The sequence below is a fragment of the Sus scrofa genome, chromosome 4, assembly GCF_000003025.6.
Source record: "Sus scrofa isolate TJ Tabasco breed Duroc chromosome 4, Sscrofa11.1, whole genome shotgun sequence".
Classification (NCBI taxonomy): domain Eukaryota; kingdom Metazoa; phylum Chordata; class Mammalia; order Artiodactyla; family Suidae; genus Sus; species Sus scrofa.
The window spans coordinates 106189866-106209164 of NC_010446.5; the positions used below are offsets into that span (position 1 = coordinate 106189866).

Consider the following 19299-nt stretch of genomic DNA (forward strand, 5'->3'; position numbering starts at 1 on the left):
AACTTGGTGAAGGAATATGCATTACCAATAGGTGAATATTCCTATCTTTTGCTTGCAGGCTGATTCAGAAGTAGCTCAGGCAGGGAAAGCAGTTGCATTGTACTTTGAAGATAAACTCACAGAGATCTACTCAGACAGGACCTTCGCACCTTTGCCAGAGTTTGAGCAGGAAGAGGATGATGGTGAGGTAACTGAGGACTCTGATGAAGACTTTATACAGCCCCGCAGAAAACGCCTAAAGTCAGATGAGAGACCAGTACATATAAAGTAAAATGACATGAACTTAAAATCAATTGTTTAAAAAAAAACAAAGAAAACTTTTTATTTAAGTGTTGCTGGAATATCTTGCCTACAGTGGGCACCTCCTTGAAGAAGCTGATAGCTTTTTACACAGTATTAGAGTGAAATAATGGACAGAAAACATATTCTTATCAAGAAAGGGGGAGAGAACTCTATTTACAACTTTAAAAGCAAAAGTGAAATGATTTGAAGATTTCTGTTACTAAAGAGGATGGTTCTGATTGTTAGAATGGGCTGAAGTTCATGATCATTTGGTACTGATTGGTGCAGGATACTGAGTGTTTAAGTACTTAAGGGTCATGTCGCTGGTTAAATTGTCTCTTTGGACTAGAGAGCACAGCTATTAAAACAACTTTGATGCCTCCCTCTGCGCACATATACATACCGGCTTATTTTCTAGTTAAAAATCGAAGTTGCTCAGATTCCACTTTGATGTCAGTGCAGATGTGCATTGGATCATGCCGTTACATTTTTTTCTCATTTCGATGCTGTTGGGCCTTAGTTTTTATATTGGTTTAAAGAACTATTCGTACTTAAGAATCTAGGAAACATGACCATTGATTGTCATTTAATCAACTTTAATATTCCACTGAAATAAATGTGGTAACTTTTCAGTACCAGATTATTAACAGTAGCATTTCCAAAAGACACTTGCACAGACTCACACTTCCCAATCAAATCATCTGACCATACAGTTATTCCCATGAAAGGCAGAATGTTTGAAAATTAATCTAGTTTTCTGTACATTTAAAATTTGATTGAGAAGGTGACAACTGGCTCTTATCCAGTCTTCCTTCATATCAGTTTTCTGATAGACCACTATTGGCAAACAGTAATCTGTCAACTACCAAATGTGTAAAATTTTCTGTATTTCACTTTGTCTTATTTGTAAATAGTGAACTAAAACTTCTGGCAGATCAGCAACATTTGCTGAGCCTGTTTTTTAAGCTAATATGTATTCTTACTAATGTTCCTATCAAGAATGGATTTGTAATATATGCTGTCTATTTCTAATGTTCACATTCATATTTTGAGGTTCTATCTTATTTTAATAGAGAACAGACTTCTCAGAAAATCTTCAGAAGCAGCTTATTATTAAAATATCAAAATATTGAAATAAACCCGGTGGGGTTAGATTACTCATCCGTCCACCAAGTGGGACATTTGCATGGACTGGGGGCTTAAAGGACTTAAAAGAGACCTGTAAGTATATCCTGAAAATGAGCCAATCAATCCCCACTTGAATGGTTACTGGAGTAAACCCACCTTTACTACCCTGATTTCAGCACCTGAGGCAGATAAACCACCTTGGCTCTGTTTTTTTCTGCTTTTCATTTGTGATGCTCAGATCCAAGATACGTGTGCTAGACTGTACAGGCTTCTCTTTTGTTGGGTTAAAAATTTTTAGTCCTATGTTTGTATGGACATGTTAGAATGTAAAGTGACCAAAATAGAAGACTTGCCATTAGGTATTTTTCAGACGTCAGCAGATTTGTGGCAGATAATTTCTTTTTAAAAATTCAGCTTAAACAGTTCAGGCAGTAGACTACTTGGGAAAACATTATTTGACATAATTGTCTAAGAGGTAAATATTTTTTAGTGCGTATTGAATCAAATAAAGTGCTCTAAAGAAATTATTATACAAATTTCTTTGGGTTTTTCTTTTCTTAAGTGGTGGTAGTAAATATGGTTCAAGCCTTCTAATGGTATATTGGTTTTATTGCTGTTGATTTTTTTCATTCTGTGGCTTTCTTTAGGCTTCTTTTTCAGTTTTATCAAACTTCAAAACATATACCAAAAGGTTCTTGTTATTTTACTCAAATTTCAGACTCGTAAGAACAGCTTTCTTAGAAGGAGAACATCATTTTAAAATGCCCTTATCTATGTGCATTTCCTCCTTCCCATAATCTTCATGGTTGCCGTTCATCAGGAGACTTACCTGCGGGCACATTTTTGGACAGTGATGGATACAGCATAACTTCATTTTCCCAAGCCATTTTGAGTTCTGATATTGTATGCTTGCTCTCTTCATATGACTCGTCTTCATGATTCTTAGATAATAGGTTCTGCCAACAGGGGGAGAAAACCAAATTTTAAGTAAATACTTTCTTCTTGATATTTGGGGCCTTAAAGGTAATGTGTTGCTTCTAAAACATTTCAATGTGAGATGGAGTTTTGGGTTTTTGCTTTCTGTTAATTTAAGATTGGTTCTTAAAAAGCCACTTATTGTCATCATTTAATAGGCTCCATTTCTGTTAACAGAAGGTAATTCATAGTGCTGAGGAATTACTATTAAGCCACCATTATATGAAGGTGTTCACTTTAGATTTCATTAAAGCTTTTTTTCTTGCACATTGATCATTGTGTTTCTAAGCTGATGTGTTCAGCACTAATACAATGGTAAAACAATATAAAAATTTAATACTGATATCTTACATGTTTCCTATTCTTTTGTTTTAAAAAGACAAACATTGATTATCTATCCCTGAATGCAGTTTGTTTTGATATTCCCTCACATTTGCATTCTTTGTTAAAAGGGAGTATTTTAGATCTGGAGATGTTAAATATTTCCTTAAAAGCTTGCAAACTTTCACCCCACTTCAGACTCTGATTTCCACTAAGAACAAAGCATTCCTCAGTCTGTTCCGCTGGCCTAAATTTATGTTTTTTAGTACTTGGCTCAGCTGATTCACTGAATGAAGGAATTGCTTTAAAGTCAATTCCCATATTTTTTATTACAATAGTTTTTGAGATTTTTAGTTAATCCAAAGAAATAATGTTTTTAAGTGAAAGAAAAGTTTATAGTGTGCAGATTGTAGATTTATCAATTACCTCAGCAGGTATCCTGCCATGTAACTTTAGTGATTAGTGGTTTTTGTTTTTTTCTTTTTTGGCCAGCCTTAGGCATATGGAGTTCCTGGGCCAGGGATCAGATCCAAGCCACAGTTGTGAGCTACATACACCACAGCTGTGGCAACACCAGATCCTTTAACTGCTGTGCTAGGCTGGGGATTGAACCTGCATCCTGGCCACCAATCCTCGATGCACCATAGCAGGAACTCCAGTGATTAGTGTTAATAAGCCAGTAGATGTATGTTTTCTGAATATGCCCTTGGGTTGTGGCCAGCCATGTGTTATTCATGCCATGTGTGTTAAGTGTTCAGAATGCGAGTAGATGCTGTGGCCTCGTCTCCCTCGGCCATTTCAGTCCCTCACCCACTCCTACTTACGTACAACACATCAAGTATAAAAGCCTCTTTTTTTTTTTTTTTTTTTTTTTCTTTTTTTCTTTTTAGGGCTGCACCCATGGCATATGGAGATTCCCAGGCTGGGGGTCCTATCAGAGCTGTAGCCACCAGCCTACGCCACAGCCACAAAACACTGGATCCAAGCCTTGTCTGCGACCTACACCACAACCCATGGCAGCACAGGATCCTTAACCCACTGAGTGAGGCCAGGGATGAAACCGGCATCCTCATGCATGCTAGTTGGGTTCGCTAACCACTGAGCCATGACAGGAACTCCTAAAAGCCTCATTTCCTGAAGTCAGCGTTACTTACTTGCATACTCAACATTGGATCAGTGCAGTTTTATAAAACCCACCCTCTCCAACTCCCCTGATTGAAACAATCAAGTTCTTAATTCATACCGTGCATTCTTAACTCATGCCATCTAAATTAATAGTCTGCTAGAGGTGACCCAACGTTTAAGATGTATCACGGTTTGATCATATACCAGACCCGGATGCTTTTATTTCTCTCACAATTATATCCTCCTTGATAAAGCAATAACACTGCTTTAAGTCTGTTGCCTAATAGCATGTTAAAATCTTCTCCTGGATGGTGATTTTATAGGAAAGTTTGTATGCATATCACCCAGTCTATCTTTTAAAAATTAAGGAATTTAAATGTATGCCGGAGCTAATGACAATATATTGTGGCATTTTATTTTAAAAGTTGGGGAAAGTTGCATATTTTTTTAAAAGCAGGCATTTGAGTAAAAAAAAAAATTGAAGGTACTTTTTTAAGAAGTTTATATGCCACAGTTTACATAGACATTTCAGATTTCAACATGTACTCTTGGATATAATGGTTTCTTTCACTTGGTCAAAATGCATGTATAGCATTTCTTCCATCTTAGTTCCTTATGTTTGCCTTCGTGGTCTTTTATATATTTTTTAATTGTATCTCTAAGAAACAAAGTTATCTTTAAAATAAGTCAATTTAGATATATTTGTTATAATCAAACTACAAAGTGTACAAAATTAAATTTAGCCCTTTTCTAGCAAGTGATCTTTAAAATGAAAAATGCTGTTCTTTTAAATTCACCAAATTTGTATGTGGGAAGGCGCTGAAATGATTTTGTAAGTGCCACTGCAGTGTTCCCTTTCAAGTGTGACCTAAATTTCAATCTAAGAACAAAACGCACGTCTGCTCCTAGTCTGAAAAATGTAGGCATTAAGTATATATTTTAAATCACAGTGAAACATGTATATAAGCCTATAACAAAGATTTGTACAATCTGAAAGCCTGTTAATTTTCTATGTAGACATACCTACACATGAAAGGGTTAAATTCACAGCCTTACTAAGTTCCTTGCTTCCAGTATTTCGACTGGTTTCCTCCCCTCATTATTACTAATCCTACAATTACTATTATTTTTGCACATAGTTAACTTCCCTTCAATATGATTCTGAAAGAAAAGTGCTGTTTCGGTGGTATTGTATTCTCTAAATAATCATATTTAATTTTTTTAAACAAGGTTGCAGTTTCTAATTGTTCCGTTCCTGTGTTTTTTGCTGGTGTGTAATAAAAGCAAGATTTTCTTTTCATGGTTATTTAATACATTAGCTGCCTGTAAATATTTCTTGTTCTAATGCTCTGGAATGTGTTGTAGAAGTTGTATTAGATTAGTTTAAAGCCTTGTTTGAAAGCCACATTGTTTTGGTTATTTCTATTAAATTAGAAAATTGAAAAAGTTTTCAAATGAATTTCTTTTTTTCCCCTCCCTCTTTGAGTTGAGACTTTTATCATTTAAATTTATTTTAAAAATTCGTACCATGTGCCAGGCACCAGAGATACAGTTATGAACAAGATAAAATGTAGTCCCTGCCCTCAAAAGGGTTTAGACCATTTGAGAATGAGTGCTATGACAGGGACTAACTCAGAATATAGTTAGTATATGGGAAAGAATTTAACCCCAAGTTTTATTGGTCAGGGAAGTGATCTCTCTCGCTCATAAAAGTACCAGGTAAAGAGAATAAGCATACAGAAGCTTGAAAAGGAAAGAACATCTATGCATTCCAACACCTGAAAAGTTTGGCTAGAATAGAGTATAAGTTGGAGCAGTAAAATACTAAGCTGGGGAACTGAGCAGAGTTTTCCTGAGTGGAGTGTCTTGAAAGTCATTGTTCAGGGGCATGGGGCTTTCACTGAGGACAATAAGGAGTCCCTGAAGAATTTTTAGCAGGATGGGGCTTAAAGAGTTGACATAATCAGACTCACCTTTTTGAAATATCATTGTAATTATGAAGATTGGAAGTAGAGAGGCAGTTGTAGGCTGTTAGTAAATCAGGTGAACCCTAAACTAGCTATCTGGCAGTGGAGGTGGGAAAACAGCAGTCAAATTTTACATTTAAAAAGTGAAATAAACCAGTAACTATGGCCATGCAGTTATCTATGATGTATTTTATACGGTACCTATTAAAGTAATGGAGGGAGAAAAGAATAGAGGGGAGTAAGTTTAGTTTGTGTATTTGTTGAGATTAAGGTACATATAGAAAATTAAAGTTCAGGTGTCCCTGGTTCTGGCTCACTGGAAATCCCTGTGCTACAGACAGAACCTGTAACATCCATCAGAATCGTGTGTTATCCATCACTGAATGTGCATAGCACGTGGTCGGCATTCAGTAAATAAATGTCAAAGTTGAGCCACTTGCATAAGAGTTGGTAACTAAAACAATTTAAGAGTATGATACTAATAAATTTATAGGATGACTGTGGAATAGATTAGTTTAAAGCCTTGATAGCTTGATGGCAGAGGAAACATGGGAGTAGGAAAAAAGATTCTACAAGGACATTGGTTTAGTCATGGAAGAAAGCCAGGCGAGCTATGATAGACAAGAGAAAAAGATTTCAAGAAGGAGTGTGAAGTATCAGCGATATCAAGTGTTCGAGCAAGAGATGAAGTAATGATAAAGTGGCTATTATATTTAGGAATTCAGAAGCCATGGATAACCTTGCTGCTCCAGTTTGAGCAAGAGTATAGTGCTGCTGTACTGGGTGAATAAATTTGATTTTGGTTTTTCTTTAGGTTATACAGAGCTTATGGCCATGAATAGGCAAGTAAAACCTCATAATTAAACTTCCAGATTATCTTTCTTAGATGCATTTTGTGTGGTAGACAAAGCATGGATTTTTTGCCAATTGGAAAAACTTTAGTTTGCATCTTTTGGCCTGAAGTGATAAACTCAGATTTACCGGTTATGTGTGTAAAATCACTGAGTTTTACTTTATTTGTGAAATGGGGGGTAGTCATGTCCAGCTCACAGAATTGCAATGGACGTAAGATCCTTTATAAAACAGGGTTGACAGTTCTCAGAAATTTAGCTTTTTCCTATTTCTTCACCCTGCTATTGCCATGAAAAGGAGAGGTTAGAAATATAAATTTCTCCTTTTTTACTGATGAAATGAGAAAAGACTTCAGTATAGGACTCCAGGACTTTTAAATCTATTTTCGACTCTTAAGTAGATAACTTATCCTTCACTAATTTAATTGGCCCTTAGACTTTGAGATTATAACAAATAGCCATATTTTGCTCTAAACTTATAAGGGATAATAAATGCCAAAATGAATCGGTGGGTTCCTTTTTGTGAAATCTAATGCCAGGTTTTGTCTCAAGCGTCCCCTTTTCATATTGCTGAGCTAGGAAGGGATAAAGATGTTCAAAACACCCAGTTTCCCCTGTAGTATTTTGGCCCACAGTATTTGACCTGAATCTAATCATGTGGAATAGTTAAAAGTGGAATATGGGACATTTAAAGAAATGCCTGATATGAATTCTTAAGTAACTTGTGTAGAACAGGTGGGGAGACTATTCCAGATGAAAACCACATACAGTGCAACTTACGTTTGATCTTGAGTTAAATAATCCTAGCCATTAAAAGACATTTAGGCACATCTGTGGGAATTTGTGTATGAAATCTTAGATGATATGGAATGTTTAATTTTCTTAGGTATGATGTGGATTTGTGCTTAAATAGGAAATCTTTTTTCTTAGGAGATGGCATGCCGACATATCTATGGATCAAGTACCATCTTATTACTATAAATGGTTAGATAAAATGTGTGTGCATGCACACACGCAAATGTGGCAGAATAACAACTGGTGAATCAGTTCAAGTTAGATAGATGGGTGCTTGCTGTATTGTTTCAGACTTCTGGAGACTTGAAATTTCAAAATAAATTAATGGGAGGTGGGACAAAAATCATGAATCCAAAGAAGCATGTTCAAGAGGACAATACTGCAATCCTTGTGTCTTAAAGACTTTGGAATGAGCTCAACTTTAAAATGGCAACAAAGCATAAGACCATCGTAAGTGTGAAGTCAGAGTGAGATACTCTTACAAAACCTGGGACCTCAAAACACGATGCACACAATGAAAGCATGAACCAGAATAGTCCACCTCAGAGAGGGAAAACTAGGTGGGTGGAGGGAAGAAAAAAACATCTTCCCTGAGAATTTGTATCCACAAGCCAATTACTTACGCAGTCAAGAAAAGTAAGAAAGTGATTTTAGCTTAGAAGTGATTCCAGGTGCTTAACCGAATTAATGTTAATACTCTTTTAAGGAACAATTTCACATTTCATAGGTACTGTTCCAGTAATCATGGACTCAATCAGAGTCACAAAAATGAGCAAATTATTTTTTTTTTTAAATCAGGAGAAATAGCAGATTTTGACTTGTAATGACTTCAGAAAATATTGGATGAGTGTGTCCAAAGACATTCTAAAAAAAATTAACTTCTCTAAAATATTGGGGTGGCCTAGTAGTATATTGTGGCTAGGTTAGTGGTACATCCTTCAGTAATTGGTGGCTTAGTTCACTGAAATGCCGTGCAAGGAATAGAACATCAAAAAATTAAGAAACAAGATGTTATTAAAAATGGTGGGGTGGGGGATAACAAGGATGCATGGAAAGAGAAATGATCAGACTTCAAAACAGTATAACATCTAGACATGAAAAACAGATTAAGAGACCAGGATGAAATTACACAAAATTCAGTACATTGCAATGAGACTGTGTGAAGGACAGGCTAGAGGACATCAACAACATATGGACAAGATCAGTGAGCGTCTAATAGTGTATCAGGAGGAGATGACAGAATGGTTATGGATGTTTGAGGGTGTTTTAGCTAAGGATTTGTCAAATTTGGTTAAAGTCAAACACTACACCTACTTGACTAAGTTCTGTAAGATAGTGGGACGTTCCTACCAAAGTGGGAAGTCAGAACAACACCCTTATGAAGCAAACTACCAGAACAGAGAGGGTCTTCAAAGAGCAAGACCTTACCTAGAAGTAACAGTAATTAATGTTATGGCTGTTAGAGAACAATGAAAACCAGAAGACATTTTAGCTACTGAGAGGAGGCTGTTAATCTAGAATTCTGTCCCCAACAAAACTATCAAGAAAAAAGGCAAAGACATTTTGGCTAGCAAGAGCTTAATTACTAACCAATATATCTTCATTAAGTGAATTTCTGGGGGTTTACACCAAGAAAAAACAGATGTTCTAAGACACAAGGAAATGGCTAATGAAGATTAACTTGCAAAAATGGACATCATTACTGTTTTATAGTGTGAGAACTGAATGATTTGCAGCATGGCATCATGAGGAGCTCTGCTTCCTAGCGTCCAAAGAAGCTGATGAAAATGATTAACAAAACTTGTAAAGCCTCTGAAAGTGGTTCTATGTGCATACAGCAGATGGAGAACCATCTCTTGAAGAAAAGCTATGAAAACTCAGAAAAAGACTCTGTGATATTTGAACCAAGACTCATTTCCTCCCCCTTCTCAGCTTTGTGACATGGAGACTTCAGAAGCCGAAAACACAGGCTTCCTTTTCAACTCCCAGCTGGAAGGCTCTCTTCCTGGGAAAAGCAGTCTTTTCTCATCCTTCCCCCAGCTACCTGTTGCAGAGGTTAGGTCTGGAGTGAGTGAGACTGAGAAGTGGGAGCTCCTTTCTACTCAGCCTATCCACTCAGACTGGAGGCTCTACCTTGAGTATGGCATGCTTAGAATGCTGGGACACTGATCACCTTCGCCCTGGCTCATGAAGTTCCATGCCAGGAGAGACGAGCTGAGACGGCCGCAGGCTGCTTTCCCACTGCCTCCACTGAGCTAGAGGAGTGTCACTCAGAAGGATGACATTGTCTGAGCTAAACCTAGGATTAGATGTATTTCCTCGGGGGAGGAGCAGTTTACGAAACTATTATCGCCTAATCTCATCTAAAAGAATTGACTATTTGCAACAGAGCACAGATAACTTCAACTGTGAGGGCACAGCACTGGAGGTTGTAACTTGAATTTCTTCTCAGTTGACTTTTGCCACAATCTAAACTACAGGTTAACTAGTTTCTAGGAGAGAACCATGGAGTAAGAGCTTGAATGAGCTATCTTGGGTTTATGAGAAATATCAAACAGATCTCTATGTCTTTAAAGGAGCCATAATATGATTGGATTAGGTTATATAGAGCAATCTTATGCCCCACAGCATTGTTGAAAACAATACTGCAACTGCCAGTTATGGGAATTTAACAGCTGGGCCTCTTCAAAGAAACAAAGGAGCCCTGCCAAGCCCAAAGGAAATTGTGATTATACCCAAAGCTGTGCTGTTCTTGAGATATATCAGCAGTGTAGTACTGGGAGGAAAGAAGGGAGTACATTTCACTAAAAATCCAGCCAGTCACCAAACATGTAACAGTTCCTTGTGGTGAGGGAGGGGCAAGGATCCATTGCTAAAATACATTACCTAAAATTTACAGTCCCTGACAAATAGTTATGCAAAGAAATAGGAACGTATAATTCATACGCTAGAAATAAAGCAAGCAACAGAAATTGCCTGTGAGAGTGGCAAGATGTTTGGTTTATAAGAGAGAGAACTGAAAGTAGAACTAGAGGACACAATGGTTAAAAAGTAAGTGAAGGTGTGAATGCCATGTCATATCAAATGGAGAATATAAATATAAATATTAAAAAGAACCTTCTGGAGTTGAGAAGTACAACCTTAAAAATTCACCAGTGAGACTCCACAGTATACTTGAATTGGAAAAAGAAAAAATGAATGAACTTGAAAATGGATCAATAGAGATAAAAAGATTAATACATTGCTTCAGAGAAATGTTGGGGCACCATTAAAGCCCAACAGCATGCAGAATGAGAATACCAGATGGAGAGCACAGAATGGGGAAACTTGAAGTTTTTTACTTCTCCTAATTCTGCCAAGCAATAACTATATATATCCAAGGACTTGAGGGAAAGTTAGGTATGATAAAAACAACACCTTAAACAGACCTGTCAAATTTAAAAGAGCTGAAAATTAAAGAGAGAATATCTTGAATGCAGCATGAGAAAAACAACTCCTTACTTTTAAAGGGATGAGATTAACAATTGACTTCTCAACAGTAATAGTGGAGGCCAGAAGACTGGATAGCATATTCAAAATGTTCAAATGTCAGCCAAGAATACCACATTCAGCAAAGGCATCTTCCAGAAATAAAGGTCAAAGAAAGACTCAGACAAAACAAGATGGATTCAGATTATCACATGGTGTCATTTGCTTTCAGCCATAACTCCTCTTTAGGAATTTCTGGTAAAACAGGTCTGCTAGCAACAAATTCTCCATTATTGGTAAAGGTGATTATATAAGATGTTACATAATTATGCATTTATATAAGACAGCATAAATGCATTTTCCTTAATTGTTGTAAAAAGCAACTGTATGAAAAAAAATGTGTATCTGATAGATCATTGGGCCCAGACTGAAATATAAGATATGCATATTATATTTGCTAGTAGCAGCATAAAGAAGGTGGGTTGTAGTAGTATAAAGAAATTACTATACATCTGACCCTTGAACACCATGGGATTGGGAGAACTGACCCTTCATACATTTGAAAGTCTGTGTATATAACATTATAGTTGGCCCTCCATATCTGCAGCTTTGCATCTGTGGATTCAACCAATTATGGATCATGTGGTACTATAGTATATGTTTACTGAAAAATTCCACCTATAAATGGACCCATGTAGCGTTCAAGAATCAACATTTAAGTTGGTTAAGTAATTATAACAGTGTATCATTGGGTTTGTAACATTAATGGAATTTTATGTACAATAATATTACAAAAAAGAGGAAACAGGAATAGAGCTATAGCAGAATAATGTTTCTATGTAGAATATTAAACATATTAGAAGTTCCCATTGTGGCACAGTGGAAATGAATCCGACTAGGAACCATGAGGTTGTGGGTTCAACCCCTGGCCTCGCTCAGTGGGTTAAGGATCTGGTGTTGCCGTGAGCTGTGGTGTAGGGAGCAGACTTGGCTTGGATCTGGTGTTGCTGTGGCTCTGGTGTAGACTGGTGGCTACAGTTCACATTCGACCCCTAGCTTGGGAACCTCCATATGCCGTGGGTGCGGCCCTAAAAAGGACAAAAGACCCCCCCCCAAAAAAAATTAAAATACTACTTTGCAAAATATTCACTTAAAGCAAAAGAAAGCATGAAAGGAAGAACAAAAAAGATGAGACAAAACAAAAAGAAATTTCAGGCACTAATCCAATGATATTAGTAACATTGAATTGAGTGGATTAAACAATCCAGACAGATGGCTTACATTGTCAGAATAAAATACCTGATTCAACTATATGCTGTCTAAAGGAGATACACTTTAGATTCAAAGATACAAATAGATTGAGATAGAGAAGGGAATAAGATATGTCTTAAAAACCGCAAGTACAAGAAAACTGGAGTGGCTATACTTTGAGAGAAAATAGTCTTCAAAATGAAGCATAGTATGGGGCACATTATATAAAATGATAAAAATATCAGTCCATATTAGGGAGATTTAACAATTACATATACACACACCTACTAAGAGCACTAACACAAGAAAGCAAAAAACACATGAAAAAGACAATATAACAATAGTGATTGAAGATTTCAGTATCCCACTTTCAATAATGGATAGAACAAGCTAGCAAACAAGATGAATTACACCACAGACCAACTGATCTAACAGACTTTTGTAAAACACTTTTTACACGACAATATATATTTTTCTCAAGTGCACATGGAACCTTCTCCAAGAGAGGTCATGTGCTAAACCATAAAACAAACCTCAATTAGTTGAAGAGGATATAAATACAAAATGTTCCTTGTCCACAACGGAATGAAATTAGAACTCAATCGAAAAAAGTTTGAGAAAAATAAAAAATGTGGAATTATTAAACATAACACTCCTAAATAACCAGTGGATCAAAGAAGAAATCAAGAGAAAACAGGAAATAACTTTGAGATGAATGAAAATAATAAAATGTAACAATTTAGGAAATTCAGCTAAAATAATAAAACATAACAATTTAGGAAATTCAGCTGGCTTAGAGGGAAACTTACAGCTATTAATGCCTATGTTAAGAAAAAAAATTTGACGATACTGGAGGCCTGAGAACGGAAGCTGTTTTAGTCTGTCTGCTGCCGACCAGTGTAGGGAAGGAGCCGTGGATACATTGATTTCAGACCAGTTGGGTGTCAGAAGCAATTTTTTTTGCTGTGATGATCACATGAAGTGGGTTCCCTACCTTTGTGGGAAGTCTTGCTGGAAAGTGACTGGATCACGGTGGCAGCTGATGTATGACACTGATAAAGATGGACATTTCTTCATAGTAAGGAGTTGCTGGGTGTGTCTGGAGAAGCTCCACAAAGATCAATAAGTGCCTGTGGAAGCAAGAGAAGGAAGACTGCAACAGAATTCAGGAAATTCTCACAATGGTGCATGGAAATGGAGACAAGCACCAAGTCTCTAGCCTGCCTTTAGATGAAGGCACAAAAACAAGGAGTGGGGTGGGTGACACCCACTGCTGTCACGTGACTGGCAATGTAATCCCACTCTCCTTTCCCACATGCTGACTGCCTCAAACCTGAGGATGGGAGAAAGCCACACAGACCACTGCTTACCTGGTCCTCGGGGAATGGGGAAAATGGGCTGGGCTAATAACTACAGTTGAGCTGTTAAAAGCCCCTGAGAACAGGAACAGGGTCCCTAAACTCACCATTTTGCCTTGGAAGGTTTATTATTGTACATTTCTCAAAATAACTTAGTAAAATTACAGGCAGTACAAGAGTCAAGCTATGTGAGTCTTTTAATTCAGGTAGAATTTAATGTATAAGTAGTTTAATTATACAATAATGGAGTTGTAGGCATGTGATTATTGCATCTTCTTCCTTGCAGACAGGCTTCTTGCTTGCCTCACTCTGGCTTCTTAGGCTGAGGCACATGCTGAGAGGAAGAGCCAACGGAATCCAACTGCATTTTGCAGGATGTGTTTGTTACAAGGTCCTTGTGGAAGTTAATTTTTGCCAGTGCTCATTTCAGAAGTGCTTGAAATATGCCCAAATGTGACAGCCTTTAAAAGAAAAAAGAGGAGTTCCAATTTGTGGAACAGTGGTTAACAAATCCGACTAGGAACCATGAGGTTGCGAGTTCGGCCCCTGCCCTTGCTTAGTGGGTTAAGGATCCAGCGTTGCCGTGAGCTGTGGTGTAGGTTGCAGACGCGGCTCGGATCCCGCGTTGCTGTGGCTCCGGCATAGAGTGAATGTTTGTATGAAAACAAATTAGGTTACCTAGATTAAAATGATAAATTCCTAGAAAAAGGCAAATTACTAAAACTAAAGTAAAAATTTTTTTGACAATCTAAATAGGCTTTTAACAAGCAAATAGATTGAAGAAATAATTTTCAAAAACAAAAAACTACCTGCAAAGAAAAGCCCGTGGTTATTTGACTTTACTGCTGAATTTAAAGAATTTATGTCAATTTTTCAGTTGATATATTTCCCCAAAAATAGAAAATAAGGGAATAGGAGTTCCCATTGTGGCACAGCAGAAACAAATCTAATTGGGAACCATGACGTTGCAGGTTTGATTCCTGGCCTCTCTCAGTGGATTAAGGATCCAGCGTTGCCATGAGCTGTGGTGTAGGTTGCAGATGCAGCTCAAATCTGGGGTTGCTGTGGCTCTGGCATAGACCCACAGCAACAGCTCCAATTAGACCCCCAGCCTGGGAACCTCCACATGCCAGGGATGTGGCCCTAAAAAGACAAAAAAAAAAAAAAAAAAAAAGGGGGGACTGTGTCCCAACAAATCTTATGAGGCATTACTTTGATACCAAAACCAGAAAGAAGTACAGACTTTATACTCTTGTAAATATGGATATACAGACTCTCTACAAAATACCATCTAACTGAATGAAGCAACATAAAGAATTATATACCACATCTAAGTATGATTTATCTGAGGAATGCAAAGTTCATTCAGATCTGAAAATCGACAATAAAAAAACCAAATTACATCATCTCAGTAGATGCAAGAAAAGCACTCGACAGAATCTAACACCATTTCATGATTTTTAAAAAAAGTTCTTCCTAGCCACAGCAATCAGAGAAGTAAAAGCAATGAAAGGAATCCAAATTGGAAAGAAAGAAGTACAGCTATCACTATTTGCAGATGACATGATACTATACCTAGAGAATCCTAAAGACTCTACCAGAAAACTGTTAGAGCTCAATGAATTTGGCAAAGTCACAGGATACAAAATTAATGCACAGAAATCAATGGCATTTCTACATACTAACAATGAAAGATCAGAAAGAGAAATTAGGGAAGCAATCCCATTTACACTGCATCCGAAAGAATAAAATACTTAGGAGTGAACCTACCTAAAGAGAAAAAAAGACCTGGAGTTCCCCTCCTGGCTCAGTGGTTAATGAATCTGACTAGGAACCAGAGGTTGCGGGTTCAATCCTTGGCCTTGCTCAGTGGGTTAAGGATCCGGCATTGCTGTGAGCTGTGGTGTAGGTCGCAGATGTGGCTCAGGTCCCACGTTGCTGTGGCATAGGCCAGTGGCTACAGCTCCGATTTAACCCCTAGCTTGGGAACCTCCATATGCCGCATGGGTGTGGCCCTAGAAAAGGCAAAAAGATACAAACAAACAAAAAAAAACAAAAGACCTGTACTCTGAAAAGTATAAGACACTGATGAAAGAAGTCAAAGATGACACAAATAGATGGAAAGACCATGCTCTTAGACTAGAAGAGTCAATATTATCAAAATGACTATACTACCCAAGGTAATCTACAGATTCAATGCAATCCCATCAAATTACCAAGGACATTTTTCACAGAACTCAAACAAAATATTTTCAAGTTTGTTTGGAAGCACAAAAGACCCAGAATAGCCAAAGACATCCTGAAAAAGAAAAATGGAGCTGGAGGAATAAGACTCCCTGACTTCAGGTTATACTACAAAGCAGCAATCATCAAAACTGTTTGGTACTGGCACAAAGAGAGAAATACAGATCAGTGGAACAGGATAGAAAGCCCAGAATTAAACCCATGCGCCTATAGCCAACAAATCTATGACAAAGGAGGCAAGAATATACAATGGAGAAAAGATAGCCTTTGCAATAAGTGGTGCTGGGAAAACTGGACAGCCACATGGAAAAGAATGAAATTAGAACCCTCCCAGGAGTTCCTGTCATGGCGCAGTGGTTAACGAATCCGACTAGGAACCATGAGGTTGTGGGTTCGGTCCTTGTCCTTGTTCAGTGGGTTAACGATCCGGTGTTGCCGTGAGCTGTGGTGTAGGTTGCAGACGCGGCTCGGATCCTGTGTTGCTGTGGCTGCTGGCCAGCGGCTACAGCTCCGATTCAACCCCTAGCCTGGGAACCTCCATATGCCGTGGGAGCAGTCCAAGAAATAGCAAAAAAAAAAAAAAAGAACCCTCCCTAACACCATACACAAAAATAAACTCAAAAATGGATTAAAGACCTAGATATGGAGTTCCCGTCGTGGCGCAGTGGTTAACGAATCCGACTAGGAACCATGAGGTTGCGGGTTCAGTCCCTGTCCTTGCTCAGTGGGTTAAGGATCCGGCGTTGCCGTGAGCTGTGGTGTAGGTTGCAGACGCGGCTCGGATCCTGCGTTGCTGTGGCTCTGGTGTAGGCCGGTGGCTATAGCTCCGATTCAACCCCTAGCCTGGGAACCTCCATATGCCGAGGAGGTAATCTACAGATTCAATGCAATCCCATCAAATTACCAAGGACATTTTTCACAGAACTCAAACAAAATATTTTCAAGTTTGTTTGGAAGCACAAAAGACCCAGAATAGCCAAAGACATCCCAAGAAATAGCAACAACAACAACAAAAAGACAAAAGACAAAAAAAAAAAAAAAAAAAAGGCCTAGATATAAGACCAGACACTACAAAACTCTTTGAGGAAAACAGGCCAAACACTCTGACATAAATGACAGCAACATCTTCTCAGATCCACCTCTTAGAGTAATGACAGTAAAAATAAAAATAAACAAATGGGACCTAATTAAACTTAAAAGTTTCTGCACAGCAAAGGAAACCCTAAACAAAATGAAAATACAACCCACGGAATGAGAGAAAATCTTTGCAGATGAATCAACTGACAAGGGATTAATCTCCAAAATTTATAAACACCTGCAGCTCAATACCAAAACAAAAAACAAAAAAACAACTCCATCAAAAAATGGGCGGAATATCTGTACAGACAAGTCTCCAAAGAAGACATACATACAGATGGCCAAAAAACATGAAAAGATGTTCAGCATCACTCATTATTAGAGAAATGCAAATCAAAACCCCTATGAGGTACCACCTTATACCAGCCAGAATGGCCATCATCAAAAAGTCTACACATACTAAGTGCTGGAGAGGGTGTGGAGAAAAAGGAACCCTCTTACACTGTTGGTGGGATTATAAATTGGTGCAACCCCTGTGGCAAAACAGTACGGAGATGCCTCAGAAAACTAAAATAGAACTACCATTTGATCCAGCAATTCCACTCCTGGACATCTATCCAGAGAAAACCATGACTCGCCAAGACACATGTACTCCAATATTCACTGCAGCCCTATTTTCAATATCCAAGACATGGAAACAACCTAAATGTCCATCAACAGAGAAGTGGATCAAGAAGATGTGGTACATATACACAGTGGAATATTACTCAGCCATCAAAAGGAACGAAATACCAGCATTTTCAGCAACATGAATGGACTTAGAAATTATCATGCTGAGTGAAGTCAGTCATACAATGACACCAACATCAAATGCTTTCACTGACATGTGGAATCTGAAAAAAGGACAGAATGAACTTCTTTGCAGACCAGATACTGACTCACAGACTTTCAAAAACTTGTGGTTTCCAAAGGAGACAGTTCGGGGGTTGGGTGTGCGCTGGGGTTGTGGGATGGAAATCCTATAAAATTGGATTGTGATGATCATTGTACAACTATAAATGTAATAAATTCATTGAGTAATAAAAAATTTTTTAAAGTTCAACAAACTAGGGATAACATTAAAGAGAATAAAATACCTAGGAATAAACCTTACCTAAAGAGACAAAAAAAGACCTATACTCTGAAATCTTTAAAATGCTAAAGAAAGAAATCTAAGATGATACAAACAGAAGGAAAGATATACCATGGTCTTGGATTGGAAGCGTCAATGTTGTCAAAATGACTATACTACCCAAGGCAATCTACAGATTCAGTGCAATCCCTAGCAAATTACCAAGGACATTCTTCACAGTACTTGAGCAAAATATTTTAAAATCTGTATGGAAACACAATAGATCTTGAGTATCCAAAGCAATATTGAAAAAGCAAAATGGAAATGGAAGAATCAGGCCCCCTGGCTTCAGACTATACTATAATGCTACAGTTATCAAAACAGTATGGTACTGGCACATAAACAGAAATATAGTTCAATGGACTAGGATAAAAAGCCTAGCCACAAACACAAGCACCCATGGTCAACTAATCTATGATAAAGGAGATAAGAACATATAGTGGAAGGAAGATAGTCTCTTTCATAAGTGCTGCTGGGAAAATTAGACAGCTATATATAAAAAGAATAAAATTAGAACACTAACTCCATACACAAATATAAATTCACAGTGGATTGAAGACCTAAATATAAGGCCAGATAGTATAAAACTCCTAGAGGAAAATATAGGCAGAATACTTCTTTGGCATAAATCACGGCAACATTTTGTTTGATCCACCTCCTAGAATAAGGTCAATAAAAACAAAAAGCAACCTAATTAAAAAGTGGACCTAAACAAAAAGCTTTTGCACAGCAAAGGAAACCATTTTAAAAAATGAAAAGAAAATCTGAAGAATGGGAGAAAATCCTTGCAAACAATGCAACACACAAGGGCCTAATCTCAGAAACATACAAACAACTCATACAACTCAACCACAACAACAACAACAAAAAAAAAAACCTAATTGAAAAATGGCCAGAAGACCTAACTAGACATTTCTCCAAAGAAGACATATGGTTAGCCAGTAGGCACATGGAAAAATGTGCCTGATTATTAGAGAAATGCAAATCAAAACTACAATGAGGTATCACCTTGCACTGGTCAGAATGGCTATCATACAATGAATAACAAGTGCTGGAGAGGGTATGGAGAAAAGGAAACCCTCCTGCACTGTTGATGGGAATGTAAATTGGTACAACCACTACGGAAAACAGTATAGCAGTACCCCAGAAAACTAAATATAGAACTACCATATGATCCAGCAATCCCACTCTGGGCATATACCCAGACAAAACATTCATTCAAAAAGATACATGCACCCCTGTGTTCATCACAGCATTATTAATAGCCAAGACATGGAAACAACATA

The 19299-nt window shown here is 37.6% G+C and overlaps 1 protein-coding gene across 3 annotated transcripts in view; it reads left to right on the forward strand.

Annotated features, from left to right (window-relative positions):
• TRIM33 (tripartite motif containing 33) overlaps window positions 1–5280 on the forward strand; it is a 136949-nt gene extending 131669 nt beyond the window's left edge. Inside the window, exon 17 of one of the 3 annotated variants that reach the window (XM_021090008.1) lies at window positions 59–5280. In XM_021090008.1, coding sequence (XP_020945667.1) covers window positions 59–271 — 213 coding nt within the window. In that variant the 3' untranslated portion in view covers window positions 272–5280. The remainder of the gene's footprint in view (window positions 1–58) is intronic. The other 2 variants (XM_021090006.1, XM_021090007.1) reach the window with 2 other exon arrangements.